The sequence below is a fragment of the Topomyia yanbarensis genome, chromosome 2 (assembly GCF_030247195.1).
Source record: "Topomyia yanbarensis strain Yona2022 chromosome 2, ASM3024719v1, whole genome shotgun sequence".
In the NCBI taxonomy this organism is placed as follows: Eukaryota; Metazoa; Arthropoda; class Insecta; order Diptera; family Culicidae; genus Topomyia; species Topomyia yanbarensis.
The window spans coordinates 462,528,338-462,555,805 of record NC_080671.1 but is presented as its reverse complement, the minus strand read 5'-3'; the positions used below and the strand labels follow the sequence as shown (position 1 = coordinate 462,555,805).

Genomic DNA, 27,468 nt, shown 5'->3' with positions numbered 1-27,468 from the left:
CCTCCATAATGTATATTTATTTGACATTCGAAATAACAGCACACGGCCTACTGCCGAGTGATCCAAACGTCTTTATGACATTTCCACCATGACAGACCTATGTATTAGTGCATTCCACACAAAATGATTCACGTGAAAGGACCTTTTCGTCAGGCGGCAACCACCCCTTGCAAGTCCGGGTATGTACATTTGCGCGAGAGCAGCATGCATTCAACCCCCTTTTTTAGCCTACTGTGAGATTTAAAGCCCTGTAGCTCTCGCGCAAAATTATGCACACATACACAGCTGCCAGTTGAATACTGGTCGGGCTCGAAGGGTGCGTTTCATTCCGCTAATACGTTTATGGGCTGTGGCACCCAAAACCATTTTTTTTCGCGACATTCTGATTTTCGATTACTCTAGAAAAGTACATCGTGACAAACAAATCGTTGTTGGCCCGTGACGAAACAGGGCGTCAAAAGCAGACTCAGTCCGGTACGGTGTTGAAAAATAGGCGTATATTAATGCCAGACAGCGGGCAATTTTCGTTATCAATTTAACGACCATACAACAAAGCACAAAAGGTTAGTTCTATGCTTTCGGCCGGTTTCAAAATTATGTGGCCTACTTGGATATAATTGCGATTTAAGTGTTGGTTCTTGTGTGCATTTGGGTTCCAGTGGTTTTTGCGTGACATGCTATGACTGGAACCAGTGTTGATGCTAATCGGAAAACGCGAGAGGAAAAATGTTTCTACTTTGCATCAGCCCGGAGCAGCGCTAGCACCAGCAATCAGTTCAGTCGAGATGAGAGCGTGGTGCATGAAAAATAGTCGTGAGTCCAGTTGGTCATAGCAGTAATGCTCCCTGTGATATAGTACAATAAATCATGTGGCTACTAGTAGTGCCAATGCTAGTCAAGGACTACCAAAAAATAGTATAGAAAGTTAGTGAAGATGTTGTGCTCGTTTTCGGTGCCACCGTGGATTATTAGACAGCCAGTTATATAAGTCCAGTGCTACAACGGTGTGATCCATCAGAGGACCCATATTTGATAACACTGGAAATCGATTACCTCACAGAGTCGCAAAAAAAACGCGATTCTAAGTTAAAAAGAAAATTAAAATTCAAGTAACCGCGGAACTGCTCTTCCAGCTTCATTGACAAATCGCATCCCATCGCAAGGAGCGGGGGATTTGAGACTGAGCCTAATCAAACATTGAAATGCATCGATCATGAGATTCCCCAAAGTATCGCCGAAAAAGTGTTTTTTCCTTGTTTTGTGTTTCGCCGTGCTTGTTCTGCTAGTTTTTAACTTGAGGTGAGTATCGCATGCCTTCCAACGCACAGCCTGCTATTTCTTGTGGAAATCGATGCCATCGTACGTCACAACGTGTATCGCCGTTCCTTCGCCCAGGAGGAAGAAATATGGGCCACTCTCATGGTTTTATTAATAATTTAGTTATGACGACGAATGCTACTACTGTACGTGCGTGCGGTGGTATCGATTTTCCAAAACACCCACCTTATCCCGGTGGCAGAGGAAAACGGGGGGAGAATTTTCACCACGTCTCAAAATTAATCCGAATTCTTTCCACGCTCTCCGATGTTTTCCCTCTGTACATTTTGCATACAATCCCCCGAACGGACACTTGATAAATGTAATGGAATTTTGATTTCCTGTTACCACGTTCCAAACATCAGAGACAGAGAGCTTAGCAGTAAAACAGCGCGTCCCGTCTACAATCGAGATGAGTTCCAGGTGGAGTACAACAATCAGGATAGCGCCAAAGATGAGGTAAGCGAAAGACTGACTTCATCAGGCTATATTGTTCTACTATTGGTACTTGGTGTGACAAAGAGAGCTTAAAATGTGGCACATAAATGTAGGTTATGGTAATTGAGTGTGCGTGCGGGTATGCATAATCATCTGGAGGGCTATCGTCTAGCTAGGATGGCACGACATCGGAGCATGAACGAGCATACGATGTGCCATTGACTGTTCTGCATAGTTTCGAGAGTTACTTTGGTTTTGCTCCTAGACAAAGTACATGTGGGCGAACTAGGGGTAAAATGAAATTTTAAACTACAGAAAACAGATATCTATATAAGATCAAATTTTACAAAAATATTCAAATGACATGGTTAAAGTCGTTATCACAAAAAAAAACGTTTCAAAGGATTCAGAACAATGAAATGGAAATGGGGAAGTTGGATTTAAATGTTTCGTGTTCCACTCGTCAGTAACTGGCACCCACTTGCTACCAGTTATACGATATATCCAAACTTAGACTAAATTGGTGACAGTTAGATATTAAATCGAAACAGTTCACGCAAAAGCATCTGACTGGTACCTAGTGATGTCTCGGTTTGCGACCCAGAGCTTCCGTGCTTGGCTAACCGAGACATCACCAGCCAGTTGCTTTAGGCGTTCATACATGTTGTGTGACTTGTTTAGATTTAATGTGTAACTGTTAGTATATAGTTTGTATATATCGTCCAACTGGCAGCATGTTGGTGCCAGTTTAGGAAAGTATAGTTGAACTTCGAAAAATTAGTCACCAATAAGACCAGTGTACAGCAGTGTCGCCGACGCATAATTACAAGCAGCTTTTCGCAGCGAACAAGCAACCTTTCGGCAGAATCAAAACATTGAAATCGATCAGTCTCACTTTGAACCATACCAGACCATACACAAGTCCCTCACTTCGACCCTGAAGTTCTTTCGTCGCTTTTCCACTTTGTTAAATCCAAAGTTAATTTACTTTCTTGTTTATAACGCAAGCGGGGAGTCAAACTAGCTTACGAGCAGAATTAGTATTGGTTTGTTACGCGGAACGATACTAACCGGACGAGGAATTCTCGGTTCATTAAGCTATAGCGTGTGGTATTTGTAACGCGGGTGCCGCAAACTATAGACTTAGTCTAGAATTAGAAATGGCTTGTACCGCAGGACGCTTCTAACTAGACCCAGCACCCCCTTATACGAAGTAAGATTGTTTGAGGGAACGATAAGATAAGTTCTGTACAAATTGATTCAAGTAAGTTAATGCTTCAGTTTGAAGATTCTATCATTACACAGCAAAACAAATCTTGTAACTTTACGTCTTGCAAGATGCACATAAAAGGAGCGTCCCAATTTAAATAAATTTACATTTAATTACATGTAAAAATGTGAGTTGTTTGGCTTTTCCTAGTTCATTCAGTTTGAGTTTTACATCATAAGAGTCACTATATTTTTTTTACATATCAGAACATGTAAACTCCTATTATCTGACAGAAAAATACGTCGCCACGTTGTTTACGTCAAATGTAATTACCATTTTTTGTAAGAGTGTAGTATTTGGTAGTACAGTCATTGTTTCTTATAAATTCTCGGATTATGCTCGACATTGACTGAGTTAAAGTGCGACATCCAGTAATTGAGATAGCGGACCATGCTTCTTGACTTTTTTTGCACTGTTCTGGTTAGTTTCGCGGTCAGTGTCAATTGATTTTTTAATAATCTGTCACCATTTTTTATTTTGAGTGAGATCTCAAAATTGAGCTAGCCTCTTCATTATGCAGATGTTATGATCATCCAACCATATTTTTTATTTTTATTTTTTTTATTTATCAAGCAACTTAACCTAACAATTGTGCAAGTTACATCACTGTTCTCCAAGTATGCACTATTGCCTAACTACGTAGATCTTAGCTGAGGGATGAGTAAAATTTAAATGCGTCGATTTTGAAACGAGTTAAGGAGATATTGGATTTAATAGTTGTAAGGAAGATTATTCCAAAGATTAATAGCACGTATTCGAAAAGAATTTCTCAGGTAGTTTGAATTTATTCTGGGTACTACTATATTATTGACGCGAGTTGATCTGCATTTTGTAAAAATAGTAGTCAGATAAGGCGGTCCTTCGTGTAGAATTTTGAACATTGTTGTGCAGTGTCTATATTTCAGATAGTTTTGGAAGGTACATCGTAAAATTGACCTGCTGAATTGTGATATATGGTCTTTCTTTGATAGATTATGAACATATCTAGTAACTGAGTTAAATGCTACCTCCAGTTTTCTAAATAGTGTAGTATTTGGAGTGGAAAAAATAACATCGCAGTATTGAAATAGGGGAACCAGGAGAGTTTGAGCCAGCTTCTTTCGTATGTGAAAAGGATTAATTTCTCTAAGACTGACGAGAGAGTGTAAGCTGTAATAAATTTTTCTACATAATGCATTGATTTGAGGTTTCCAAGTTAAATGAGAGTCGAATATTAGCCCCAAGTTTACAACTTGATCCGTAAATGCGACTGAGGTTTTGTCTACTGATATTAGCAAATCATTTTTATAACATTAGATGATATATGGAAAATAATTGCTTGTGTCTTTTTACTATCAAGCATTAATCCATTAGGTTTAGACCACTGCACTATATTCACTATGTCCATATTGATTTTGGCAATTACATTATCAATCTCATTTTTATCACCAGAGAGGTATAGTTGAAAGTCATCCGCGTAAAGATGATAGCTGCAATGACTCAGTACGCTGGGCAAATCATTTATAAATAATGAGAACAGAGTTGGTCCTAAGATCGAACCTTGGGGGACTCCACTGTGATTTTGAAATTATGGAATTATGTTCGACGAATTGATTTCTTTTCTCTAAGTATGAGGAAATAAGCTTTACGGCTGTATTTTCAAATCGATAATTTGAATTCAGTTTATGAATAAGCAACCGGTGATTGATGGAGTCAAAAGCTTTACTAAAATCGAGTAGCACTAAGACGGTTATTTTGGACTTATCCAGGGTTTGACGTATATCATTATCAATTGTGATTAATGCTGTTGTCGTGCTGCAGTTCTTGCGATATCCTGATTGAAAGGCACAGAGTAGATCATGTTCTGTAAGATACTGGATCAGTTGATCGTTTATCAGGCTCTCAAAAACCTTCGACAATGCAGGTAGAATGCTAATGGGTCTAAATTCAGAAGCATTGGTGGGGCAATCAACTTTCGGAACTGGAACAACTCGAGATGTTTTCCAACAGGTTGGAAACGACGAAGTTGTTATAATGGAATTGAACAGATTTGTAATAATAGGAAGTAAGAAACATAAAGATTGCTTTAGTACACTTATTGGTATTTGATCAACGCCTATCGATCCGTAAGTTGATGTGTTAAAATGCTTTTCCACTTCATCTTGCATGACATTCCGGAAGGAAAAGTTTCCGTTCCTATTGTTGTTGAGTTCTTCGTTGAATGAGAAGAGAATTTTGTTTGATACAAAGTAATTGTTGAGATGATTTGCAGTGACATCACAAGGAGAGGATAGTGCGGTAGACTTTTTTAAGCCAATCTGTTCCACTTTTCTCCACAATTCATTCGACGAAAGCTTTGCTTGGAAAACATGTTGAACGTATTTCAGACGTGATTTCTTAATGCAACTATTGCACTGGTTGCGTAATTTGGCAAACTTATTCCAAGAATACCTGTTATCTTTGGCGATTTTCCATTCTTCATAAGCGATCTCTCGTTGATCCATTAATTGACGAATGTTATTGTCAATCCATGGTGCTGTTCGATCTACCACTGTTTTAGTCGTTAAAGGTACTAATCGATTCAAGAGCAAAACAATGTTGTCATTGAAAAAGGATACTTTTTCATCTGACGTTATCAGGTTATTCATGACTTGCCAATCAATATTCGTGAGTTCACGCATGAAAATTATTTTATTTAATTTATGATAATCACGAGTTTTGTACGTTTCCGGGTGGGACGTAGGCTCGCGACATCTAAAGTCAAAGCAAAGAAAGTCATGTGTTTATTCCAACAAGAGAGGCTTGATGAACTTTACATATTTTGGAGGAACAGTTTGACAGTATCAAATCTAGCAAAGATTGTCTACAGCCAGGTTTATGGCATGTTGCATTGGAAGGTAAAATGCATAGTGATTGGGACCGTATATTATCGACGAAAGAGTCAGTTTCATTGGAAAAATCCAATAGGTTTTTGTTGAAATCACCCAAAATGACTATATTCGGTTCAGTGGCAGCAAGTTCGGTAGTCGTATTGAAAAAATCATTAAGGCTATCCATCTTTGCCCATGGCGGGTTATAGACTACACCGCATACGAGATTAGCTTTGGTGAGTTTAATAAAAAGGTATTCAATGTCCGAATGACTATCTGATTTTTTTATTACTTTATATTTTAAAGATTTTCGCAAGTAAAAGGCTACTCCACCCCCACGCTTTTTCTTCTTAGTTGTACGGTCATTGCGAATTATGCGATATCCCGAGAGATCAACAGAACACTTGGTATTTGACGGACGCAACCATGTTTCAACTACAGCCAATACTGATATTTCACTACGATCAAAGATTATTTTGTAGTTGTCTATGTGTTTAATGAGGCTGCGAACATTGTGCATGGCAATGTTTATGAAGTTTTTTGACTTTTTAGCAATAAGCCTTTTTAACTCAATGTCGGTCAGATAGTGATGTTGAATACGAGTATCAATTGCATTGAAATAGTTATTAGGATAAGGGTTTTCAGAGGGGCAGTTGGGATAGGTGATTGAGCTAAGATCACGACTTATGGCCGACTGATGGGCTATTTGCATATTTTCACTAAATTCTATGCAACGTTCGTTCGAATCGACACTTGTCCTTTTTTGATTGATTTTCAAAAGGTCGAACTGATACACCATCAGGCCAATAAAAGCTATCACAGGCGGTATTCGATACATAACTTTGAACTGTTATTTTAAATAAAATAAATGAAAGACCTTCTTGGCGTTTGCCTCTGGGTACAAGTTTCACCACTTTCACCGTATTGGGATTGCAGTTGGAAATTTCACAAACATGTAGCTTCACATCTTCTTCTGATTGATCGGGAGCAAACGGTGTTACGTAGAATACTGCGGAGTCTTTAGGCGAATGTTCTCTTACGACAACTTTCAGGCGCGACATGGCATCTCCAACGGGTGCCACAGAGGTCTGGGGAGGAACAGCGATGTTTGTGGATGATCTATTAGTGGTAGCCGATGTAGATGGTACATTATTATTGAATGCATTGTTTGTTTTCACACTATCCAGGATCTGAACACGTTTGTTTGTATTCACGATAAATTTATCGACAGGTTTTGCTACTGTGCTGTTAATCTCATCCAATATTTCAAAAAATGACGTTTCATTGCACGATCTGGAGCGGTTCAAGTCTTCAGTAGAATCATCGAGAGTAAGCTGGTCTATTGTGTTGTGGAATGTTGAATTATGTATTGGGTTTGATTTCTTGTGCTGACGAGAACTGGTTTTGTTTATTTTTCTGAGGTTTTCACCGTAATTACCGAGACGTGTATCCATAGAGTCCATTCTAATCAGGAGTTCACGTAATGCTTTCATGATCAACGTTTCTCTATCATAGACTGCTGGTTCAACGTTAAGATGACAGTTTTCGCAGAACCAGAGTAGCCTCACTCTTGCTGACCATGCAGAGAAATGGGATTTATTGATTCCAACACAGGTGAAAGCTGTGATGACATGTACCACTGCAGACAACGGACTTTTCAGGGCTGAGGGAATTAGCGCATACATGACAAATATCCATGATCGGTAATACTGTCTATTTACAACAAACTACCAACAACACACCACCACATTTTAATGGTTCGAGCGGCAATATTTGGTTCATAGTCTAGCATAAACTACCACTTCAAAGACATTTTAGCTCAGCATAGTATGAAATATCTAATCAATAGAAAATGAGCATATTGACCCATAATACTTTTGATCCAGCAAATTAGATCACCTCCGTATTCCAAGAAAAACAACCCTCAACCATAATATTCTCTTCTCCATGTTTGATGTACTGTGACTAACATTCATAATTTTCTGAGCTTCGAACCTGTTGTTTTTCACCAAATCTAATCCTGCTTGTCTCATCTGACCATAGGATGAAGTTGCCGTTTGTTTTGAAGTTTCGGAATCAGCCTTCTTCAGTTGGTCTGTGATCGAGTCCCCAGATGTTTGCTAGATAAGAGAACTTCCCTGGGGCTCCTATCAACACGTTTATTTTTCGCAAGCCTCCTCTGGAGGTGACACTGATTATTTCAGCTTATTCCTGCTCCTCGAAGCTGATTTGAATTCGTTTGTTATGAGTATCATTAACTTTGGAAGTTTTCTTGGGCGTCCAGTCGCTACACGTAGTTTCGGGTCAAGACTAACATTGAAAACATAAGCTATGAAATTTGCGTTTCGACTTTATCTCATCAGAATCGGATACTAACTTCGTGACAGGACAAGACTAAACTTGCGCCGGATTGACTGAGATACGATTTGTGCTCTTGAGCGTGATGTTCCGCAAGAAAAGACGTTCTGTTTAAAGGGGTCTCCTCATCTCCTCAGCTTAAAAAATCGATTTTTTTGCTTCAATTGTTAGAATTATTATAAAAGAAAATTTTTGCAAAGTTTCAAAGTATAGCTGATTAACATCTCATATCTATAAGTTTCTTTTAATGTGATTGTTTTACTTCTAAACGCTTTCAAGCCCATTTTATTAAAACCAAGTTTTTCAAAATTCCGTGCACGATTACAGAAAAACTATAAAAGCTAAAACACTATTTTTTATATAATTCATTTGAGCACAGATTGAACTAAAAATGTAAATAATGTATTCAAATGGGATCCCACCAGGAGCGAAGATGAATTGGGGAACAGTAACCCTATAACATTAGAGTTTGATTTCGTGAGCAACTTTGCGGAAAATTGAAATACATTAGGTACATTCTGAAATATTCAGTATACCTCGTAGGTTTTGATTTCCTGAGCAACTTCGTCCTAGAAACAGGCTTTCTAAAAATCTACATCTTGAGATACAGTAAGAGGGAAAAATAACATGGTCGTCAAACGATGAGATAACATAGTCTTCACTAAAGGGATTGGAATGGCAAGGAGACGCTATTTTCCGTTTGGAGTTTCAATTCAGCTGTAGAAGCTTATAGCTGAGTTCGGATTTAGAACGGAGCATGTCATTTCATCGTTTTTTAATCTCTTTAGTTCTCACAAGTCTCCTATCTCATGCCTCCACGCGAGTCTAAGTCTATTGATGACAATTGGTCCTTAGATCGGCGACGACTGGGTGCTATCAGCCTTCTGTCAATAGTAGCAGAATGAGAGGGTGCGAACAGATCTAATCAAGGAAACACTATCGTAAGAATGAATATCTGATCGGAAATTAGCCGCAACAAGACTTTAATCTGACTAGTGTCGATGATCGCGTGTCAATACATACTGAAAATTAGCCGCGTCTGTTTTTTATTAATCTAATTTCAAGTTCCGTTATTGCTAATCAGCCCGTGTATCAGGTTAACAATTCTTTGTATTTCTCTTCAATGGTCGTTATTATCGCTCGTATACGTGTATTTTACAAATCATCCGATACGTAAAATAGGAAATGCAATACCTTGATTTATAACATCTCGCGTTATCATAACTCTTTGTCTGTATAACGTGTTATCACTCGGTAGCTTTCAACTAAATAAATATATCGTAGAGAAGAAGTAGCGAATTCTGTCTAAATACCGTTACAATAGATAGTGATCCGGCGCATTACCCAGATAAGATTAGCTTTTCTAGGCAATACTCCCACGGTCGGCTGTGAGGAGTTCAAATTGCTTTTGTTTAGGAAACAGGATACTCTCGGTAGCCGGCTGTCCAGAGTTTAAAAAGAATTAAAAACTAAACAAGATATTTTCTTTTTCGAATGATCCTGTAATCTAAGACTAACTAAACAACTACATAATAAAATATTCTTTACAGGTCGCATCGCTTGCTTGGAGCAAATCCTAGACCTTATACCCTTCCAAACCACCAACTCCGCGACACCTATGGAAGAGTCTGATGAATCGTCGTCCTTCCGTTAAGTAGGTGGAGCATCAACACTTCCCGTCTACCTTATCCTTTATCCTTCCCGTGAACGATGGAGATGCCGGGCGGCTGGCAATGATGGCTATCATGTGTTGAGGTTTTAATATGGGTCGGATTGGTACGAATTCCTATTTACCACTTCCTAAGCAACTCTTATTAGATAATTAGCAGTCATACACGATGAAGTCAGTGTGCAATCCGCCAAAATCATCGTCACAACGCAACGCAACGAAACAGGCTTTCTAAAAATCTGCATCTTGAGATACAGTAAGATGGAAAAATAACATGCTCACTGGCGCTACCTAACGGCAGAATTTTATTTCATCCGATTTGACAGGCTAGCTCTTGATCTTCTGAACAAGTTTACCGAAGAAAGTAGCCCTCTATATAATCGAGATCACGAGCTACTATGAACAGAATGTTGTTTTGTCGAACATCCCATATCTCACGTTCCGAGTTTTAACAAACAAGTTCAGATTTTATTATTGTAGGGTGATGAGCCGTTTGAAACCATTGGTTAGAGCAGCATCTGCCATCTTTGTTTAATTCAATAGTCAAATGGTAGCGCAACAATAGGAGTTGCGTTCAAACACGAGAATTTCACCGTTTTCAGCGCATTTGGGTTATTGTCTTGGTCCCTAACCTTTCGGCAGTCGCACTAGTGCACGCTGCTCTGAAAACCTTGCGAAATCGTCTTAGAGCAGCTGCGGCAGCTCGTTCAGTGAACTAGTTGCGCGACTTCCGGAGGGTTGACAAGCTGTTGATACCAATTTGTACCCATTCCATTGACTGCAGGCCGAGTAATTAATGAATTAGTGAGGAACCCTCCTTAGTATAGCGAAAATAGGCACATAACCCTACTTGAGGTGTGTCAATGAATAAAACTGATTATATCTTACCCAGAACATGTTATATAAGGAATACATAGTGGTTTGGCATTGACAAATGTCTTTTTTTTCAAGAGTTACTGGAGCTATAGAGCTAGTTTCTCGGAAGGGTACCCCGTCAGAATCAGTGACTACAATTCCAGACAAGACGGGAAATGTTACATGTTAAGCAAGGGGCTGGTGACGCAATACTCAATTGCATATTTTGCCTTTCAATGGAGACTTGGTTTGAGAAAATCGGTTCAGTCATCACCGAAGAATCGATGTAATTTTGATTGTGGAATATGCCCGCATTTCGGGACTTCCGGGATTGTCGATAGTGAACAATATATTCAAAGAATATTTGATTGGCAATGCTAATCGATGTAATTTGGTGACCATTCCAATAGATTTTTAATCTATGAAGTATTACGTTTGTAACGGTTTATATGGGAAATTCCAGTGTGACCTTACTAATTAATAGGTAACTCCGAAACTAAAAGTCAGAACCAAATGAAATTCAGCAGCAGTCAAAGGTATTACTGTATCTTTCATTTGAAATCGAGTTTGTAAAAATCGGTAGAGAATAGAGAATTCGCTGGGAAATAGGCTTGATATTAGCTTAGGAACTTGGTGAGTTCCTCGGGAGCATCAAGAACCGTCATAGGTGACCAATGAGGTCAAAGATACTTTGATTGGTCATAAGTGATCTAGACTTGCAAATCCAAGTAATGTTGCACTTATTTTAATATGTATTACATCATTTAGACATCATGGTGTTACCAGTTTATACGAGAATTTGTTGTCTGCTCACACTCTTCAACCCGTAACTCCGGAACCGAACGCCGGATGAACTAAAAATTCAATAGCAGCTTATGGGAGCATTATACCTAAGTTTGGGTAAATCGGTTCAGCCATCTCTGAGAAAATTGTGAGAGTTCAAATGACACACACATACACACACGCACATGCACACCCACATACACACAGACATTTTTCGATCTAGACGAACTGAGTTGAATGGTATATGAGACTCGGCCCACTGGGCCTCGGTTAAAAAGTCGATTTTTACAGTGATTGCATAGCCTTACTTTATATAAGGAAGGCAAAACGTTCTTTCGATCAATCTTTATCTGAATTGTAGTTTGATTCACCTTCCTACCTGCTTGCTAGTGAGGGGAGGCACAAAAACCTGTTTTAATCCACCTAGTGGTGCAATTGTGCCTTTCTCATTTATTCAAACTATGATTTAATGTTCAATATAACATTGTGGAAGTGTCGATTTCATTCTTATTACACTTGATGAGCATATATAAGTGCACGACTTTCACGAACCTGATAAGATACATGTCGATACTGACACACTTGAAACAAACAAAAATATAATCTGCATATAGCTAAATCATCGTGAGTTCAATGTTGTCTTCATGATAACTTCATGGTGGAGAAGGGACGGGATATAATTAGTTGAAGGGGGAGGATGTGTCAGAAATCATCTAACTTATTTTAGTATACGGGGTGGATGAAAGGGATGCATGTGGAAGGTTGGTCTGAGAGGGTGTGGGTGAGACAGGGGGGAGCGGGTTTACAGGTAAGAGGAGGAGAGGTAGATGGAGGATTTAACACCGAACTTCATATTATACCTTCCATTTGATACTAGATTAGTGAAATTTGGTTCAGTCGTCACCTGGCTTTAGATCTGCCCGGAACCCCGAGACTTCCAGAGTTATCGATAGTGGACAATACATTCCAATAATTTTTGATTCGCATTCAGTAATCTAGGCCTGCGACTCGAAGTAATTTGATGTTCATTTCAATAGATTTTAAACCTATGAGGTATTACGATTGTACCGGTTTAAATGAGAAATTTCTATGAGACAGCAATAACCAACCTGTTACTTCGGAACCAAAAGTCAGAACTAAATGAAAATCAATAGTTTGTAAACATCGGTTAAGGGTTTGCTGGAAAATAGGTGTGACATTAGTTTGGGAACTTGGCGAGTTCCCAGGGGTCATCAAGATCCGTCTTAGGTAACCATGGGAGCGCTATACCGTTGATTTGAAACTGAGTTTGTGCAAATCGGTTCAACCATCTCTGAGAAAATTGAGTGATATTATTTGACACACACATATATACACATATACACACACAGACATTTTGCGATCTCGACGAATGAACTTTTGTCGGACGCATTCTCACTACACGAACGCCGTTGCGAAGTCCTGGGAAGAAGTTCCTCCAAGTATCTTCCTTAACACTATTCACCTCTCCGTATTTTGGCATGAGTTGTTTGATAGCAGCGGAACTAGCACGTGGTGCCAGGTCATGTAGCTGTATTTCAATACTGTCAACATCTATTTACGTTGCAATACTGCATAAAATGTCATTACATTCGACGACGTGCTTCAAGTTTTTCTGCAAAGCAAATGATTCTGCGTGACAAATGTTGTTGAACATTACCAGTACCGCATGAGGTAAATGGTGGAATTTCACCGTATTGGAATGGGTAGGGGAGAGAGGGTAACAGTGGATCAGCAGGAACTATGAAACATTCGCAATAAAATCATAATGCATGATCAGAATCGTCTCATTGCCTCATATTTCACGATTTCTAATTCTTTACACGTGTTGCTATATTTTGGAAGAGATCTGATAACTGTATCTCTTTTAATGGATATTTGTTTGTTTTGTGATAGCCAGAGTAAATTTGCAATGAAAAACTTTATTCCATCTTTATGAGTTACCATTCATTGAATAAATGTTTAGTCTATTGCTATTTATAGCATATTTTATGCTCAACATTTGCCGCGAACAAAGTTTTTTGGTAACTTCTCATGTAGGGTTGCCACCCCGCCCGGTTTGACCCGGAGACTCCGGTTTTTGGAGCCGATCTCCGATTTTTGTATGAATTTCTGAGAGAAAACCTTTGTTGGAACCTCCCTAGCGATTCTGATAATGAATAACCGAATTTGCGCCCAGCAACAATTCCGTGTCCCCTCTACTGCCTGCTTCACTCTACTTCTCCTGTTAGCTGTGGTAGAGGGCAATCTTTGTTCGGCTTATCGTCCACAGCGAGAGTGGTCGGGGCATTTGGATTTTTTTGTGTAAGTCGGGGAGTTGAAATTGCACACATATATAAAGCGTCGAAATGGTTTACAAATGCAAAAACTTGATATTTTAATAAGAAAAGCTCAGAACAGTGGTGTACATTATGCTATGCCAAATCAAATCACTAAACGGTGAATGTGAGTCAATTTTGGTAATTGATACCTTGACGAGTTACAAAAAGACTGCAAGAGTTTATACTTGTCTCACTTTAATTCAGCAGGTAGGCCTGGTTTCAACGAACACTAGTGCTTCTATACAAGCCTATCCCAGGTCTGTAAAAATCCTGGAAGCCTTGCCGGAGGTGGCAACCCTATTCTCATGGTTCTGTGTAATTACACACTTTTCATGAATAGACCCATTGGATAACTGTGGAACGATGGCGTATGGGGAACAGCGATTTTTTTTGTTTTTGCGGTCTTACTCAAAATGTGAATGGGTTCTGATTTTCCACAGTAAATACTACTCATATAGTGCAAAATTAGTAAATTTAGGCAAGTTTTGTAGAAATTGTCTCTTATTTCAGGATTGCAGCTAATATGCATATATTTTGGTTCGATGTTACGCGATGATATAGTGGATTCTTTCGCAAACAAACGATTTTCGCCTCAATATAACTTTAATTTAAAGCGTTAGGATCATTCTTCGTCAAAATAAAAGAAAAAAAATTATAAGTAGAATATTTCACTATAGACGACATCGTGTTTCATAGTCCCTACCCATGGGGCACACTGATACATTTTACCACCGACTGTATTATCCAAAAAATGTTATTTCCCGTGTATTTCACCAGCTGAAAAAATATATCTATTAGTTAACAACAGAGTGGCACTATGTATCACTTTTGGTTACACAAATAACAATTATTATCATCGAAATTAAATTGTAGAAAAAATGTGTTTCATTGTTACCCTCTCTCCCTACAAATTGGTATCAACAGCTTGGTAACCTTCCGGAATGTATGTATGTTTTTTGAGAGCAGAAGAAATGTTCAAAAACGCCCTGAGCAGGAACAAAATGAACAAACACTAACAACTCAGAACAGGGTTGAAGCAGCATCCCGACCCACTAAAACAACTACTTCAGCATGCAACCTGATTCCTCCCCGGCACTACCTTACGGTATTATTTCGGGGAGGGTTTTTTTTCTATTTGCATAGCATACACTCTAATCCGACTACTTATTAGTTTGGTTCTTTAGCAGGGAACAACGTGGCATTTTCTGTATGACAATAGAAAAGCTAGCTTTGGGTAAAGAATTAGTGATCTTCCCCTACGAGGACAATCTGGGGGGGGTAACCCCAGATTGTCTAATTTGCTGAGTCCTTCCGTTCATTTGTGCCATTCAGCACTGCGAATCGGTTCCCTTGAACCATTCAGCATTGCAAGTTCTTGAACCCTTTGGCTTTCTTCTTGTGCCATTTTACACCACTTCCTTGTTGAGCTCTCGACTTGTTCGCGAACTACTCGGTCTAGTCCCCGACGATGGACCTAGCTTACTCCGATGAAGACTTCCTTGGCGGGAGAAGTTCTCCCGAAACCGAGCCAACCAGCCCCAGGTTGCGAGGTCAGTCCGGTGATTCCTGGTGGTGGCTCGTCGCGATCTACACAGTCTAGTCCCCGACGGTGAATCCTGCTTACGCCGACGGGGAGTTTCCCAGCAGAAGAAGTTCTCCCGATACTGATATTTCTTTGGTTTTCGCTTTATTTCTATCGGGAGAAACAGAAATATCTCAATTCAAACACTAAGGTTATTTCATTTTAAATAGAGGTATGAATTGTAATTTTCTGAGCGCTACTTCAAAACTTATAGCATTTAATATATTTTCCCTCCATATTTTCCCATAGTACCAATTTCAAAAACTTCAAGCGAAGTGGGCGGGGGTGATGTGAAATTTGGCATCTGAGCTTACTTTGACATTTGTCACAATATGAGAGAGGGGGACCTTCGAGAATTATTTTTTTTTGCAATGCTCTAGTGCACACCTGGCCGGAACCACATATCACAGTATCGATGACGAAACACTAGCTAGCAAACGTCTCGTGCTGCTTCTCGGACCGCTGACGTTTGTCATGATCCTCGCTATGCCGTTCGTTGCCTTCGCTGACCTTTCGTAGGCATAGTCGACGCGGTTGTTGAAACCGGTCGTCGATTAGTTTTCCAAGCTTGTATCCAGTAGACAGGAGGTAGTATCACTCGGAAATTTCACTGGGTTTAGCAGCTTCACCATCTTTTGTTCCTTCCACATTTCGGAGAAGTTGCATTAATCTAAACATTTCTTCAGTACCATTCCCGAATATGGCAGGATCACAGCTTTCCGCACCACGTTTGGTATTCCATCCGGTCCCGGGGTTGGACGCCGTCTTCTGTGTGGTTCCAGTTTTCGGCATTGTGGCGTCACAAGCCGTCACAATACTTCTTGATAGATCAGCCGCATCAACGTTTTCGGTCTCGCTGTCCGGCTAAAATGCTTCAACGTCCTTCTCCGTGCTACAGAAGGGTTCCTTAGCCGATGTGGTAGCGAATCGTCTGGTGATTGCTATGGGAATGCTTCTCTTACACTCTCCAGTCCATGTTCGCCATAAATGAAGGACTACAGAATATGACGTCAACGATAGACTCCATCCCGTCTCTTCGAAATGTGCCATCGGAACTTTACTAGAGTTTCCTGCAGGATACATCCTCTTGTGTTGGTTACTCTACTGTCCACTTCACAGCCCAGGCGTTGAAGTCACCACCAATGACCACCGGCTTTCGACTATTCAACTGCTCGGTTTACTTTTCCAGGCTGAACTGCACCAGCAATCGTATAAGAAAAATTAGAATAAATTACAAATAATGACATACTAGATCAAAATTATAAATAGCGCAAGCGAAAATTTTGTTCTGTTGTACAAAGTTCAAATTAAATGCAAATCTATGATCGAAATACAACATTTACTTAACCCTTGTGAAGGCAAGCTAAAATCCTAACATTAAAGGGCAAGCCGGGCCTCTCAGGCCCGTCTAAATTCAAGCTCCTTTTTGCCGTTTTCATATAGAAAGGTTATGCAATCGGTCGAAATTTCGATTTTTAACCGAGGCCCGCAGGGCCACATCTCTTATACCATTCGACTCAGTTCGTCGACATCGTAAAATGTCTGTATGTGTATATACGGATGTATGTATGTGGCAAACAATCTCACCGATTTTTCTCTGAGGTGGCTGGACCGATTTGTACAAATTTAGTCTCAAATGAAAGGTGCAGCCTTCCCATCGGTCGCTATTGATTTTTTTTATTGATCCGACTTTCGGTTCTGGAGTTACGTGTTGAAGAGTACAATCACACAGCAAATTTTCATAGAAACTGATACCACCATGATGTCCAAATGGTGCAATATATATATATAAAAATATGTGCAACATTACTTGGCTTTGCATGTCTAGATCATTAATGACCCACCGAAGGCACTTCGACCACATTGGCCAGCTGTGGCGGTTCTTGATGCACCGGGGGAACTTAAGATAATGTCATACCTATTTCTCAGCGAATTCTTTACCGATTTTTACAAACTTATCTTCAAATGAAAGGTACAGCACTCCCATTGGCTGCTGTTGAATTTCTAATTGATCCGGTTCCGGAATTACAGGATGATGAGAACGAACACGCAGCAAATCCCGATTTCAGCGTATAAGGCGATGAATGTAAAAAGGTCAAAATTTTTTCCAAAATGTGAGTACTCGGAAGATCACGTCGACTGTCGATTGGTTCTGAGCTTCATTTCGTTTGCACACGACCAATAAATGTTTCTGGGTTGCTATTAATTTCTTCTGATGCATAACCGGAGTACTTATTCATATTTTTCTGCATCAGATTCATCGTCGGAAGCAATATCATTCACATCTTCTTCCTCGCTTTGCAAATCAGTTTCGGAATCGTCTGCTGTTGAATTTGCTCGAATTTCTTCCATTATTTCAGATTCTTTGGGACGATTGAAAACATCGACATATCGTCTTATAACCATTTCAATTTTTTGTTGATTTTAGATCCTACAATTTGAATAATTACGACAACTATAACACAAAGAATAGACAATAACGATAGAGTTAGGTTTACCCAAAAAAAATATGACACAGGTCATTATCGTTAGACCTCTGCGCCGCCGCGCCACGCCGCCGCCGATAATTTTTAACGTACGCCGACGCCGAACGGTAGACCGGCGCACAGTGGTTTAAAACGCGAAAAACGTGATCGTTTTGAATAACTTCGAAATGGTTAGTTATAGCGATATACTATCTTCGGAAGAATTTATGACAATGAGACGCCCCATCTTTATAAGTCAAAAGTTTGATGATTAATCCTCCTATAAGAGAGATTCAAAATTTATTTCTCATATAATTAGAGATAGCAAATTGGTGTATTCTGCAAAGTTGTAGTAAATTCTTCTACAAGAAACTTTACTGAAGGTGGTGATAGTCCAGCTTTAATAGTCTTTGAGATATAGAGCATTATTAGAAGAAATACCGAAAAAATCAATTTTTTCATTATAACTTCTTTCCAAGATTTTTTGGCAGTTCAAAATGTTCTACAAAACTATCACAATTGATGAAATACAAAATTTCGGTGAAGGAAGCAACTTAATATGTTGAGCAGATTCTGAGATATTCACGATTTTTATTCGAAAAATGGCCTACTTTGCACTGTAATCAAAGCATGCGCGATTACCGAATGAATCGCTTTTAGTAGGCTTTCCATAAATATTGCATCGTATCTAAGAAACTAGTAAAGATGGCAAACTGGTGTCTTCGGCAATGTTTCTAAGAAGAATATTCCCCGACACTTTGCCGAAGGTACCACCACTTTATCTCAACAGTTTTGCCAAATATGTTTCGTATCAATATTTTAGACTAATTAATGATATTCTTTAAATCCAGCTATTAGAGCCATGGGTACAACCGGATACAAGTGATTCATACAGAATTTTGCAGCATCTTTTTTGTACTTTCAAATACATATAGAGTGGTCTGCCCGTTTTTGCCCGTTCATGAATTATTTGAGTGCAAAGTAGGCTATTTTTCGAATAAAAATCGTGAATATCTCAGAATCTGCTCAACATATTAAGTTGCTTTCTTTTACCGAAATTTTGTATTTCATCAATTGTGATAGTTTTGTAGAACATTTTGAACTTCCAAAAAATCTTGGAAAGAAGTTATAATGGAAAAAATGATTTTTTCGGTATGTCCTCTAATAATGCTCTATATCTCAAAGACTATTAAAGATAGACTATCACCACCTTCAGTAAAGTTTCTTGTAGAAGAATTTACTACAACTTTGCAGAATACACCAATTTGCTATCTCTAATTATATGAGAAATAAATTTTGTATCTCACGTATAGGAGGATTAATCATCAAACTTTTGAATTATGAAGATGGAGGGCCTCATTGTCATAAATTCTTCCGAAGATAGTATATCGCTATAACTAATCATTTCGAAGTTATTCAAAACGATCACGTTTTTCGCGTTTTGGACCACTGTGCGGCGGCGCGCCGCCGATGCATTTTTCCCACGCCGACATTTCGCGAACTCTAAAATTGTTGACTTATAATTTTATCCACAAATCTAGGAACATTGTCTATGGACCGAATATACGACGTTAACTGATTCATGATTTATCACATCTTGATCATTATTTGGTATTAGTGGTCGTCAATTGGATTACAAAATTAAAATAATCTTGATATTTTCTCGAAAACCATTACACGACACTCGTTATATAATTCAAAGATCCATTCTTGCTTCGTCAACTGGTTATGATTGTGAGCATATAAGTTTCAATTCACAATTCGTGTGCGTGAAATGCTCCACAAATTAAAAAAAATCCACTTTCAAGATATATGTGCCTGAAATTTACGATTATGTGCCTGATGCTAATTTTTGCACGTAATCAATTTCACTGGAACTCAGTGTATTATTCATTGATTTTTTAACCGTTTCTTAATTCCTAATATACTACACACGATTCACCAGTCGAGCTCGTGAAACTGTTCATGATGTAATTCATGAAGTAGTTAATTTTCCACATCATCTCATTATACTTACGTAAACAATTACAAAGAACTCAGACTATTATTCATGGATTATTCGCTCTGCTTTTTGGTTTGGAAATTTCTATGTGAGCTATTGTGTACAACTGCTAGCAACCAGTCTCATAGGCACGAGCATTAGATACAAAGACATTACTAGGAGCTGTATCCCTGTTATGCCTTTGTTAAAATTCAGAGAAATGTTCGGAATTAAATGAAACTGCGCTGAGCAAAATACATTACCTAGCCACAATTCATCCAAAATCCAACGGTAAGCTCAAGACAAAAATATCACGATAACATGACGAGAATTTACGAAAATCGTTGCACGTCGTTCAGTTCTTGACTGTTTTAGTCAATAAAGTTAATACAAATCAATGTTTCATCGAGTTATGAATTAGAATCATAAAAATATTAAACATATTCAGACACAACCACCTACTAAACATATAATGTCAACTTTTTTGCGTGAACTAGTTTTGTGAAAACACAAAAAATATTTTCAATACGAGGTTTATTTATAGTTGATTGAATCGTGACCTATTTTAAAAAAAAATTTTCTCGAAGAATAGTTGAGCAAAGTGATCTTGACTTTTCGCGACGCTGGTGCACAGATGTGGCGATGCAGAGGGTAAGATTTCTAGTCTCATAAATTATTCATCGTGTGATCTAGCTCCACTCAAGAAAGATTTTCAGTGTCAGTTGCACCAGCCCGGTATCACAGACAAATAAGACGTAACACGAGATGAATTTTCATCACTCGTAGAAAAAAACGGTCGATTTCAATTACAAATCGGTGCCAAAAGAAACAAGATGGGCCGGAAATGTGAAATTCATTCTTGTCGAAGTGCCCAAGGTGGGAGTTGTTCACAACCATTTCTTAAGTTACAACACGATGCCGATCGGTAAGTAAGCACATAACAGGATGTTAGTAATTTGCCTGATTCGGTGTATCGAATGTATGCAATGGATTAGAATTTGTTGGTCCCCGGAACTGCTGGAGAAATTGGCGGAGTGCAGGTGCTACGAAAACTAGAGATAAGCTCAGACCATTTTTAATCAGACTTGTTTAGTGATCAGTTTCAACCTAACAGGAGCTAACACGCCAAGTCGTGGAATGATTATGATTGATAGTAACTGTATATTTAGGTTTCGTCAGGTGTAGATCTGTATGATTCCACATCGAGCATGCTTTGCACTCAAGATAGAAGCAGATCGTACGTTGTAAGAAAATGTAGTGCCAGGGAATCGTATTCCTTATCATCGTGGCGATTTTGTACTTACAAGAAATAAAAGTAAACACCAGCCTGGAAAATGAAGTAATGTGTCTACCTTGAAAGGTGTCCTTACACAATCATTAAAAGTGACATTTCAATAGCGCAGTAATGCCAATAATAACGCCTCGTGTTAGGGTACCTGATATCTGCGGGATTCTAAAAGAGCGACGGTAAACAACCCAGGGACAACTTGACAGATAGTGCTTGTTTCATATATGCACCACCGATTTGATGGTGGCGCTAGTATGCCTTCTCTGTATGAGTACCACGAACAACGAAACGAAAAAGTTTCAAGAGAAAAGCATGTTTCGTTACGTGTGTTATGAACGCCGTCAATGCGGCTAGAACAACATTTAGAAAAAGCTTATTCCAAAATGTGAATAAAGAAAACTATTATTAGAGAATAAATTTATCCCTAACTGAAAACCGTCAGCAAAGTTACATAAATCTTTTTATATATTTAGCTGGAAGTCGTTGTTTTTAACAACTGGCTCTCTTCCTTCCTAAACATGTTTTGGTTTTCTTGTTGTGTGAAGTTTGAAATCGTTAAATCATAGGTGCTTTTTATCTCGAGAGATGTAATGAAAAACATTTTGGCCAATGAACTAAATAGAAACAAAAAACAATGAAACGACAATAACAATTAATTTCCTCAAACAAAACAAAAACTGTTTTACCGTTGTTTAATTTCCCAAATATAGAACAATAAATAATTATTTTGGGTCATTGAAATACAGTCGTTACTCTGCATTCTTCAAATTTGTCCATTGCAATCATTATTTCATGCGAAGTCGTAGTATACGACATCGACAATTTTTCTATTTCGTTCTTCAAATTTTACAACTGTAAAAATAGTTCCACCTTTCATTTATTATCTCGCATTTGGCAAGCAGGGTGGGCATTATTGGAGCTTCAGTTGAAAAAAAAAAATGGATATGGTTGCGAGAATTACATTTTGTGCAATGTATTCAACAGATGTCGCTAGTACATCGTGGGCGATGATTTTTTTAGATTTTCTTTAAGCTGTAACGTTTGTTTGTATGTGCTGTGAAGTCTGTTACAATAGAAACCGAAAATTTGGGAAAGGAATTGTACTGTCAAGATTTTTTTTTTAGTTACATAGGCGTCAATATTCGTCACGCCGACACACGCCTGCGCGCCGCCGCCGATAGGGTCCAACTGCGTGATGCCGCCGCCGACCAAAAATGTCGCTTACGCCGCCGCCGATTAAAAATGCATCGGTGCACACCTCTCGTATGCTATTTTTACATTTCTTATAAAAGAAATGTATAGAATTCGCTCAAACGTTCAAGATTTTTAGAAAAGATAAAATCAATCAAAACATGAAAAAAATTCCTGCTAATATGAAGATGAACTCATCAAAATGTTTGTTTCAGATAAATATTAATGTATAAAACCCGTGGTATTCCTAGTAAATATTGCATGCACACCGGGCCTGCCAGGCCCGGCTTGCCGTTTTGTGCATGTAAAAAATTCAAACATAGCTGCGCATCACTCCATAGATGAAAATTTCACAATTCTTTATTTTTGTTATAGATTTCAAAGCTACTTATCAAAATTTCCATGCCCAAGCTTACACTATATACACATTTTTGTAACTAAAAAATTGTAACGTGCCGGGCCTCTGAGACCCGGTTGCTTTTTTGAGGGTTAAAGTTATTTATGAGTCCACGTCAACTTAAAACAAAATTGTAAATCTAGAATATTTATGACAATTTTGAAACATTGTATATGAATCAATTTGCAATTGAATTAAACTGCAAAATCGTTCGTAAAAATAATCACCTCTTTATAACATTTCACAAATTCTCTTCTAAACTCTTTCAATATTTAAACAATAAAAATGTACGCATTTTACCTATTAAGAAAAATGGCTTGTGTAAAAAACGTCGGTTGTGATTTGACAAGTATAGAAGGTATAATTGGAGTACCATATTTAGATTGGATTATGGTATTTCTAAATCGTAATCACAAAGAGATAAAAATTATCAAAAATAGTCGTGGCTCGACAGTGTATAGATAGATGAGTACATAGCGACCAAGCTGGGAATACGAAGATCGCAGGATTGAAACTGGAAGTAGTAACTGGTAGCAGGTAAATGTACAAATCGATGTTCATAAAACAGTAATTTTAACTATGAGAAACATCAGTTAAAATAGTATTATAGGAAATTTTACCCTGATTTTTTTATTTTAATAATATTTATTTTAAAAATACTCTTGCTATCACATACTATCTGAATGCAACTCATAAGCTTTATAACTCATTAAGAACATTCAGTTGTATGAACCTTCATGTGGGATTGTAAAGTTGATCATATACAAACTCGAAATGAAAACCTAGATAATAGTATATAGCTTCTCATGAGATCAAAATTCGTCGTAAATCTCATAGTTCTACTATACCGATTTGCACGTATATGGCCTCCACTTTTGTACACATAGAAGGGATCTGTGCAATTTATACTATCAATTTACATCGTTTAAGAGTACAGTTAATAAAATTGCCAATTGCCTTGTAGGTGCATAACAGCTGCACATGAAGACGCCATTGATTTTGGTCATCACAAAGCCTTTTGCTTACGAGTTTTCTGAAATTGACTCGGAGCCTCGCTTGATCTATTCACTCATTTCCCGATATTCCTCTTATTTTCCGTCTTTCTCTCCATCTATTACCCTTTATAGATCGTCTGCGTACTTGAGTCATTTATCACTGACCTCCACTTGGATATTACCCAGCAGCAAGTTACCGCAAGGCATTTCTGTGAGCCGTTAAGCTCCCGTTTTCGTGAGCTATTTAGCGTTTGTCTCAGTGATCCATTTAGCTCCTGATACCATGAACCATTCAGCCACACACACGCGATCGAACATGTTAACATACAATCACTCGAGCCCTTCGCAATAATACACAAAGACGACCATGCAATCGTTATCATCTACACACATCTGCGCCCAAGTTTTCCCAAACACAAAAACGACTCGAATGTTTAGTGAACGGTATAGCTATACATAATCTGAGCAACGCGATCTCAAGCGTGAACATTGCCACGCGATCGTGACGTCCCTACGCCCGCAGCACATCTGAACCGTACCCCAAATGCATTGACCTTAAGCAGTGTTTTCGTGGGTGACATTTTCCGTCTCGTCTGCAATTGTAGTGAGTAATTCTGACGGAGATACCTTTCTAGAAGCCAACTCTACAGATGGACAGCTTTCAACCACAATTACCTCGGATCATGACCTTATAATTATGTAGTTGAGAAAGAGTTATCTTCCGTTTGCATCAATCAGAATTCCAAAACAAAACCATTTTTGACGAAAAAACGATAATAGTTGGCTATGTTGGGCCATGAAACAAATTACTATACGATAGCAACATTATTTTTGGAACTGACAATCGTAGTTTTTAAGCATAAATGTAGTTCTGAAGCTAAACTAAGCATTTCTATATTTTTCAGTCACCTTTCACAACAGACGGCACGGGATCGGATCGGTCGAAAAAGGACGACACCGTGCTGGATGCTCGATACCAGCTGGACGAGTTCCCGCCACACAGTTTGAATGAGCTAACGTTCGGTGAGCGACCATGGTACTTCTCGAACGGAGTTCGCTACCCAAAACCGGTCCGGCGGAATCGAAAAACCAACAAACGAAACGCTCGACTACTGCCGTCGGAGACACAACGTGGCGATCGAATCACCAACCAGCTGATGTTCGTTCCTCCGAATTACGATGCCATCAAGCGGAAGGGTAAATTAAAAACCATCCTGCTCTACAACGGACTGGGACCGTGGAATGTGAAGGCCGGCCGCGATGTGTTCCTCAACTCCAAGTGTCCGGTGTCGACGTGCAGCATATCAGCTGCCCGGGAAAAAGCTGCCATGGCCGATTTGATCCTGTTCAAAGATCACTACATTCCACCGGCTGTTCCGCGGTCAGCTCGACAGATCTACATGATGTACTTCCTCGAGTGCCCGTACCACACGCAGCACGTTAAATTTCCCGATGTGTTCAACTGGACGGCTACCTACAGGTAAGCTGCCGTGTGATGTTGACATTGTCACGCTCCGGTGACATTGAAAGTTTCAGCCGGTACTAATTATTACACGGTTCAGCGATAAGACTCACATGGATTACATGTTTTGATTCAATTGTAACACGTTTTGTGGGTTTTTATGTGAAGAATGAATTGCGCTGCGGTTGTATCAGAACCGAATCTACATGTGAGCTTAGGGATCCTTTCATATATATTGATAGAAGACGAGCTTTTATTATTTTTTTTTTAAATGAAAGCAAATTAGTAATCATTCTCAACTTACAGAACCGACAGTGACGTGGTGGCACCCTACGAAAAGTGGGAATACTTTGATCCTCGAATTCGGCAGGTCGAGCAGGACCACAATTACGCGCTGAACAAAACGCGCAAAGTGGCTTGGTTCGTGTCCAACTGCGGGGCCCGGAATGGTCGTCTCCAGTATGCTCACGAGTTGCAGAAGCATATTCAGGTAAGCGTAACCATCTTTTAAATGGTTTAAATTTAAAAAAAATATTTAAAAAAATATCCTTTTTCAGGTGGATATTTACGGTGCCTGCGGTACGTACAAATGTTCCCGCTCGACGGCAGAAAAGTGCTTCGAAATATTGGATCGGGACTACAAGTTTTACCTGGCGTTCGAGAACTCAAACTGCAAGGACTACATCACGGAGAAGTTTTTCGTGAATGCACTGAACCGCAACATCCTGCCGATCGTGATGGGTGCCCGACCGGAAGATTACGAAGCTAGTTCGCCGCAGAAATCTTACATTCACGTGGATGAATTTGCCTCGCCGAGAGAACTGGCCGAATATCTGAACATCCTGGATAGGAACGATGAGTTGTACAATTCATACTTTAAGTGGAAAGGCACGGGTGAATTCATCAACACGTACTTCTGGTGCCGGATATGTGCCATGCTGCACGACGAAGCGTCCTTCCAAAAGCCCAAGGGATACGAAGATATCAACGATTGGTGGCGCGGACCGGGTGTCTGTACTAATGGGTCCTGGCGAAACTTTCGGGCCAGGAAGGATGCCATTAGCGAAGAGTGATGGAATCATTATTTAGTCAGACGCCGTACCGGACTTGTCTCGAAGATGTTGGGGAAGGGCCGAACCAAACTTGTCACGATAAGGTCTCTAACAATAAATTAGACAGTTGCAGAACAAATTCATTCTAAAAAAAACGCAGAAAAAATATCTAGAATTGTTTCGTGAAGAAACGTAAATATACGCGAAGGTGGGAAAGCTACAAAGGAATTAGCTTTTCTCTGATAAAAAGATGAACTTCAATTATCTTTACAGAAGCCTATAGTTTGTTGAACTAACCGTACCAGTACCATGCAAGATGATCTAGTCCAACTTTACAATGGCAAAAGATTGAAAAAAAAAAATGAAAAACAGACATACAGTAACAAAAAAAATCTCGTCGTTAAAGATATTGACAAACTTTAACAAAGCAAGAAAGAAAATGAAGAACAGTGAATCTCCCTACCGAATGGGAATAAGACAAGCAAAGCACTAAAACCAAGACTAATAACAAAACATTCTATTCATGAGGATATCCACTCATTTGTGATTTTAGTTATACTAGGTTAGTTGTTGTTCTTAGTTAAATTATCTGTTTCAATAAGTCGCATCATTGAGTAGTCAAACAAACAAACAAACACACACACACTATCTCATCAGTATTATTCACGTACTTTTAATCTTATATCGAAAATGGAAACAAAACCAAACAAAACCGCAAGTGATAACGCTATACCAGATGAAAATCGCTCATTCAACATTTCACTATTACTATTACTACTACTACAACTACTACTATTACTATTATTGTACTAATTTAGTTAGATTCAACTGACAGCTTAGTTAAAATTCTACTTACAAATGTCAAAAGCAGTGTACTTTATTGTAAAACGAAACAATAAATTTATTAAATTACCAAATGCGTTCTAAGTCAAATTACCACGCGCATGCACGTTTAGTTGTTAAGTAAGTACATAAAAAGTTTAACGAACAATGCAAGCAGTGTCGTTCTCAGAAAGTCAGGAACAATAACTACCGAGCGAACGTGAGGTTGTATGGCGATGCATGGAATGAAGCAAATAGGAAAGGTAAACCCGATTTCGAGCAAATGCTGTGTTACTTGAGAATATACTTACTTATACTTAATTTCAAAATGGTAATAAAGATAAGGATATGTGAA

At 38.8% G+C, this 27,468-nt stretch overlaps 1 protein-coding gene across 2 annotated transcripts; it reads left to right on the top strand.

Moving 5' to 3' along the window:
- The first annotated feature begins 297 nt into the window (after positions 1–297).
- Positions 298–27,468, top strand: LOC131686039 (glycoprotein 3-alpha-L-fucosyltransferase A-like). Of its 2 annotated transcripts, XR_009304917.1 has the most exons (6): positions 298–1,299; positions 1,683–1,776; positions 24,683–25,257; positions 25,546–25,729; positions 25,797–26,499; positions 26,565–27,468. XR_009304917.1 is itself a non-coding variant. In XM_058970154.1 (5 exons), the coding sequence occupies exons 1-5, from the start codon at positions 1,214–1,216 to the stop codon at positions 26,310–26,312; spliced, it is 1,455 nt and encodes a 484-aa protein (XP_058826137.1). In that variant the 5' UTR covers positions 298–1,213; the 3' UTR covers positions 26,313–27,468. The 2 variants fall into 2 exon arrangements, 1 of the variants encoding a protein (XP_058826137.1); XM_058970154.1 differs by having other exon boundaries at positions 25,797–27,468.

Excerpts from the sequence above, each read along its gene's own strand:
- LOC131686039 (XM_058970154.1), top strand. The coding sequence starts at position 1,214 with ATGAGATTCCCCAAAGTATCGCCGAAAAAGTGTTTTTTCCTTGTTTTG. Across the intron at positions 1,300-1,682 it reads CTGCTAGTTTTTAACTTGAG|AGACAGAGAGCTTAGCAGTA; the intron begins GTGAGTATCGCA and ends TCCAAACATCAG. Across the intron at positions 25,258-25,545 it reads AACTGGACGGCTACCTACAG|AACCGACAGTGACGTGGTGG; the intron begins GTAAGCTGCCGT and ends CTCAACTTACAG.